Source organism: Bison bison, unplaced genomic scaffold, assembly GCF_000754665.1.
Source record: "Bison bison bison isolate TAMUID 2011002044 unplaced genomic scaffold, Bison_UMD1.0 scf7180017853735, whole genome shotgun sequence".
Lineage (NCBI taxonomy): Eukaryota > Metazoa > Chordata > Mammalia > Artiodactyla > Bovidae > Bison > Bison bison.
The window spans coordinates 15,139-21,223 of NW_011484308.1; the positions used below are offsets into that span (position 1 = coordinate 15,139).

General features: G+C 57.9%; 1 protein-coding gene across 1 annotated transcript in view; it reads left to right on the forward strand.

Moving 5' to 3' along the window:
* LOC104999745 (protein AHNAK2-like) overlaps positions 1-6,085 on the forward strand; it is a 16,182-nt gene that overhangs the window by 9,497 nt on the left and 600 nt on the right. The window contains exons 6-10 of the mRNA XM_010855329.1: positions 32-130; positions 695-778; positions 3,585-3,735; positions 4,489-4,649; positions 4,771-6,080. Coding sequence (XP_010853631.1) covers positions 32-130; positions 695-778; positions 3,585-3,735; positions 4,489-4,649; positions 4,771-6,080 — 1,805 coding nt within the window. The remainder of the gene's footprint in view (positions 1-31; positions 131-694; positions 779-3,584; positions 3,736-4,488; positions 4,650-4,770; positions 6,081-6,085) is intronic.

Sequence of the window (6,085 nt, forward strand, 5' to 3'; positions counted from 1 at the left end):
AGGGTAGCCTGAGCTTCTCTCCTCCTGCCAGGTGACTGCAGAGCCGGGGCCCGAGCTCATCCGTCCCCGGCCACAGGGCTCCTCGCCTGTCTACGAGTACGTGACTGAGGGCGACGGCTTCAGACTCCCGGTAAGCCCCCTAGACGGACCCACACAGGCCGAGGGAGGGCGCCGCTGGGAGAGGCACAGGCGGCCACACCGCCTCTGGATCGCCCCACGTGGACAGCTGTGTCTGCTCAGCCATCTCCTCTGCGCTTGCCCTGGGGCCCTCCCTTCAGCCAGCCAAGACACGGTAGAGATGGCACACATGTGTGCAGGTGGGGAAGAGATCTCATGCCCCCGTGTGCGATGGGGCACAGGACATGTGCACACACGGCTCTCTGGCGAGGAGACACAGAGAGGGTCTTTGCAGCCACCTCTGGAGGTGACTGCGTTAAGCCGGCAGTGGTGGGCTCCCTAAAAGGACTCTATCTGGCGCTGCTTCGTCTCTGTCCCCTCTACCTGTGGACGTGGGGGCTGGGCCCCCTGGGAAGCGTCAAGGCCCAGAGCTGCCTTCCCCCGGAGGAGCCTGGCTCCGCTTGCACACGGCTGCACCCTGCAGGTTCTGGGCAGGTTCGGGCATCTGGGCCCCCCGAGTGCCTCCTGTCCCCTGGGCTGGGGCAGGTCGGTCACCTGCTGTTTGTTGCTGCTGCAGGAAGACGCGCCGAGGAGGCGGAGGTCCTGGTGGAAGCGGGACTCAGGGGACTCTCGGACGCTTTCCAGGATGAGCCGCCTGGAGGTGGGCATGTGGCGAATGGACGTTGGGGTGGGCACGGGCCAGCACCTGACAGGGGCCCCAGCCAAGGAATCCAGGGCCAGAGTGAGATGTCGAGAAGCAGGAAAGCTGGCACGGTGCCCTTGTGCTTTGGGGAAGGGTGTGCCACCTCCTTCATCAGGCCAGGGGGCGGGGCTCCGGAACGCTGGTCCAGGCCTCCCAAGACTCAGAAGGAAAGGTCCAGACCACTGACCAGGTGGACCCAGGTGCCCAGACCTCAGTGTTCCCACCTGTGCAGTGGATCTGGCCACTGCCTGTTACATCCAAGACCACAGGAGGAGCTGGGTTCTCTGGGCTCCTGGGGAGCCAGGCAAACCACTGCCTGGCAGCCTGTTCTGTCACTGACGGTGTCTTCCCCAAGGCCAGCAACTCCAGGGCTCTCCCAGACCCCGAGGATCCGTCATGTCTGAGCTCAGGCCCGTCATGCCGTTCTTGGCATTCTCCCAGGCATTGTACAGGAGGCGGTGATCAAAACCATCCCCAAAAAAGAAACGCAAAAAGGCAAAATGGCTGTCTGAGGAGGTCTTACAAATAGCTGAGAAAAGAAGAGAAGCTAAAGGCAAAGGAGAAAAGGAAAGATATACCCATCTGAATGCAGAGTTCTAAGAATAGCAAGGAGAGATAAGAAAGCCTTTTTAAGCGAACAATGCAAAAAAATAGATGAAAGCAATAGAATGGGAAAGACTAGAGATCTCTTCAAGAAAATTAGAGATACCAAGGGAACATTTCATGCCAAGATAGGCACAATGAAGGACAAAAACGGTATGGACCTAACAGAAGCAGAGGATATTAAGAAGAGGTGGCAAGAATACACAGAAGAACTGTACAAAAAAGATCTTAAAGACCCAGATAATGACTGTGGTGTGATCACTCACCTAGAGCCAGACATCCTGGAGTGTGAAGTCAAGTGGACCTTAGGAAGCATCACTATGAGCAAACTAGTGGAGGTGATGGTATTCCAGTTGAGTTATTTCAAATCCTGAAAGATGATGCTGCACTCAATATGCCAGCAAATTTGGAAAACTCAGCAGTGGCCACAGGACTGGAAAAGGTCAGTTTTCATTCCAGTCCCAAACAAGGGCAGTGCCAAAGAATGCTCAAACTACCGCACAATTGCACTCATCTCACACGCTAGCAAAGTAATGCTCAAAGTTCTCCAAGCCAAGCTTCAACAATATGTGAACTGAGAAATTCCAGATGTTCAAGCTGGATTTAGAAAAGGCAGAGGAACCAGAGTTCAAATTGTCAACATCCGCTGGATCATCGAAAAAGCAAGAGAGTTCCAGAAAACTATCTCCTTCTGCTTTATTGACTATGCCAAAACCTTTGACCATGTGGATCACAACAAACTGTGGAAAATTTTTAAAGAGATGGGAATACCAGACCATCTTATGTGCCTCCTGAGAAACCTGTATGCAGGTCAAGAAGCAACAGTTAGAACCAGGCATGGAATTATGAACTGGTTTCAAATTGGGAAAGGAGTACATCAAGGCTGTATATTGTCGCCCTGCTTATTTAACTTATATGCAGAGTACATCACGCGAAATGCCGGGCTGGATGAAGCACAAGTTGGAATCTAGATTATAGGGAGAAATATCGATAACCTCAGATATGAAAATGATGCCACCCTAATGGCAGAAAGCGAAGAAGAACTGAAGAGCCTCTTGATGAAAGAGGAGAGTGAAAAAGCTGGCTTAAAACCCAACGTTCTAAAAACAAAGATCATGACATCCAGTCCCATCAATTCATGACAAATAGATGGGGAAATAATGGAAACCGAGAAATTTTATTTTGGGGGGCTCTAAAATCACTGCAGATGGTGACTGCAGCTGTGAAATTAAAAGACGCTTGCTCCTTGGAAGAAAAGCTATGACCAACCTAGACAGCATATTAAAAAGCAGAGACATTACTTTGCCGACAAAGTCTGTCTAGTCAAAGCTATGGTTTTTCCAACAGTCATGTATGGGTGTGTGAGCTGGACAGTGAAAAAGGCTGACCACTGAAGAATTGATGCCTTTGAACTGTGGTGTTGGAGAAGACTCTTGAGAGTCCCTTGGACTTCGAGGAGATCAAACCAGTCCATCCTAAAGGAAATCAGTCCTGAATATTCACTGGAAGGACTGATGCTGAAGCTGAAACTCTAATAATTTGGCCAGCTGATGCGAAGAATTGACTCATTAGAAAAGACCTGATGCTGGAAGCGATAAAAGGCAGGAGAAGAAGGGGATGACAGAGGATGATCTGGCTGGCTGGCATCACCGACTCGATGGACATGGGTTTGAGCAAGCTCTGGGAGATGGTGAAGGACAGGGAGGCCTGGCATGCTGCAGTCCATGGAGTCGCAGAGTCGAACATGACTGAGCGATTAAACAGCAACAACAAACGGCCCTCCTTGGTCTGAGCGCCAGCTGAGTATCACCTTGTAAGTGATCAGCACTGGCAATGAGGTGATGATGAACGGGGAGCCCCTGCAGGAAGCCTTGGCCACATGCGGGCAAAGACTCTTCCTCTGCTCAGCAAGCCCTGCTGGGCCTGGACGGTGGGGCAGGGTGCTCCTGAGCCCTGGCAAGCAGGGACACGGACCAGGGGAGGCTGCTGTCAGCAGAGGTGGCAGCCACCGGCCTCCCCCAGAGCCGGACACAGTGGCCCAGGTGTGCTCTGGGGTCGCAGAGGGCTCTGGGGTCCCCGGGCTTCAGAGGAGGCAGCCCCCAGCACCTACCCCCGTGGTGGGGAGAGGCCCATGCTCACCAAGGCCCTGCTGTGCTTTCAGTCCACGCAGGATGGGACAGAAGTGACACTGAAGACGGACGTGGAGGCTGGAGCCAGCGGCTACAGTGTCACGGGCGGTGGGGACCAGGGCATCTTTGTCAAGCAAGTGCTGAAGGACTCATCAGCTGCCAAGCTCTTCAGCCTGAGAGAAGGTGCCACGGGCCCGTCCCCAGTTCCCCACGGTCCCATCGGGGGAGGGGGATGGGCCCCAGTGGACACAGGGTGGCCCCTGGGAGTGTCCCTTTGGTCCCATTGGGGGAGGGGGATGGGCCCCATTGGACGCAGGGTGACCCCGGAGAGTGTCCCCACGGTCCCATCAGGAGACGGGAACTGGCCCCAGTGGACACAGGGTGGTCCCTGGGAGTGTCCCCACGGTCCCATCGGGGGACAGGCCCCAGTGGACACAGGGTGACCCCTGGGGGTGTCCCCATGGTCCCATTGGGAGAGGGGCCCCACTGGATGCAGGATGGCCCCTGGGAGTGCCCCATGGTCCCATTGGGGGACGGGCCCCAGTGGACGCAGGGTGACCCCTGGGGGTGTCCCCACGGTCCCATCGGGGGACGGGCCCCAGTGGACACAGGGTGGCCCCTGGGAGTGTCCCCACGGTCCCATCGGGGGACAGGCCCCAGTGGATGCAGGGTGACCCCTGGGGGTGTCCCCATGGTCCCATTGGGGGAGGGGCCCCAGTGGACGCAGGGTGGCCCCTGAAGACCTCTCAGCCATGTCAAGGCTGGGGCCAGTCTCTGTGCTGAGCTCTCTGCCTGAAAATGAGGGGCTCCTATCCACTGGGGGCTTAGTAAACAGGAGGGGCGGGCAGCCTTCCACTCACACCCCCTGTGGTCCCCTCCTGTGAGGCCCCGGAGGGCGGGGGCACTAAAGCACCAGGCCACTCTGTCTTTGTCCAGGGGATCAACTACTCAGCGCAACGATATTCTTCGACAACATTAAATATGAAGATGCTCTCAAAATCCTTCAGTACTCAGAGCCCTACAAGGTTCAGTTCAAAATCAGACGGAAGCTTCCTGCCGGAGTGGCCGAGCCTGGCCTGAAGGTCGGCGAGGAGCAGGTGAGCGCCCCGGCCCTCAGGGCTTGGCCCCTGCTGGCTCCTCCCCACCCCTTCCAGTCCCCGGAGCCCAGGGCCTCCGCCTCCCTGTTTGGGGCCAACAGGTTCGCTCTCCTTGTTCCAGGACCAGGATGTCGCTGACGGGTGCACGGAGACCCCCACGAAGACGCTGCAGGGTGACGGAGACCAGCAGAGGCTCCTCCCCACACCCAGGGAGGGCAGGGGCCGGCGAGCCCAGCGGGAGCGGCTTTCCTGGCCCAAGTTCCAAGCACTGAAGGGCAAACGAGGGCCCCGGAGGTCGCACAGCTCCTCGGAGGCCTACGAGCGGGGGCAGGGGCCCGACCTGTCGCCCACAAGCACAGACACAGAGGCCCGGCTCCCTGCGGAGGAGCAGGCCCAGGAGGAGGAGCCGGGCAGCCAGCGGAGGAGACGGTTCCCCAGCCTGAGGTTCAGGGTGGGCTCAGGGAAGGGCCCGTCGGGCAGGGGCGACCAGGGCGGAGCAGGCCCAGCTGAGCTGCTGGAGGAGGCAGGGCCCTTGGAGGCCGAACAAGAGGCCATCGGGGTGGCTGAGGAGGCTGAGGGGCCCAAGGAGCCTGCACTGCCTGGCCAGGGACCCACAGGCGACGGGGCGGGCCCCGCACCCAGACTACGAAGGAAGAAAACACAGGCCAGGGGCCCGCAAGAGACTCTTGCGGAGGAACAAACAGAGGTGGGGACAGCCCCAGGCGAGACCAGGGAGGGAGCCGCGGAGGACACTCAGGGGCCACAGCTGGGCACTGCCAGGCTGTCTCTGAAGGGCTCCGCAGACCAGGGCACCTACCAGAACGGCCAGCCAGAATTCCGCATCCGCATAACCAGCTTAAAGACACCCAAGTTCAAGGTGGCCAGAGAAGGAGTACCGGAGGAGGCAGAGGGCACAGCCCCGGTGCGCTGGGGAAGCTGGTGGACACAGGTCTCTACCGACCACCCCAGGGCCACGGGCGACGACGAAGGGGACACAGAGTCACAGACGATGACAAGACCACAAGAAACACAGCGGACAAAACGAGAGGGAGGAGGAGAGGAGGACGCGGTGCAGAAGCAGGGAGATGACAGCAAGGAAGGGGAACAAGAAACGGAGGAGACGGAAGGAAAGACAAGAATCCTGAAGTTCAAGCTGCCGTCATTCGGGTGGTCACCAGCCAAGGAGGGAAAAGGAGAAAAAACGACACAAATTCAGGAAACAGATAAACAAAAACAAACCAGCGTCACAGGAGGGACTATAGACGTCGAGGAAAAGGGTAAAGACGGTCACGGCAGAGACAGCAGGTTCAAGTTCAAGATGCCGTCCTTCGGCGTGTCGGCACCCAGCAAGGCCGTCGAGGCCACCGTGGACGTGTCCCTGCCCAAGGCCCAGGCCGAGGCGACCCTGCCCTCGGTGCAGGCCGACGTCAAGCCCA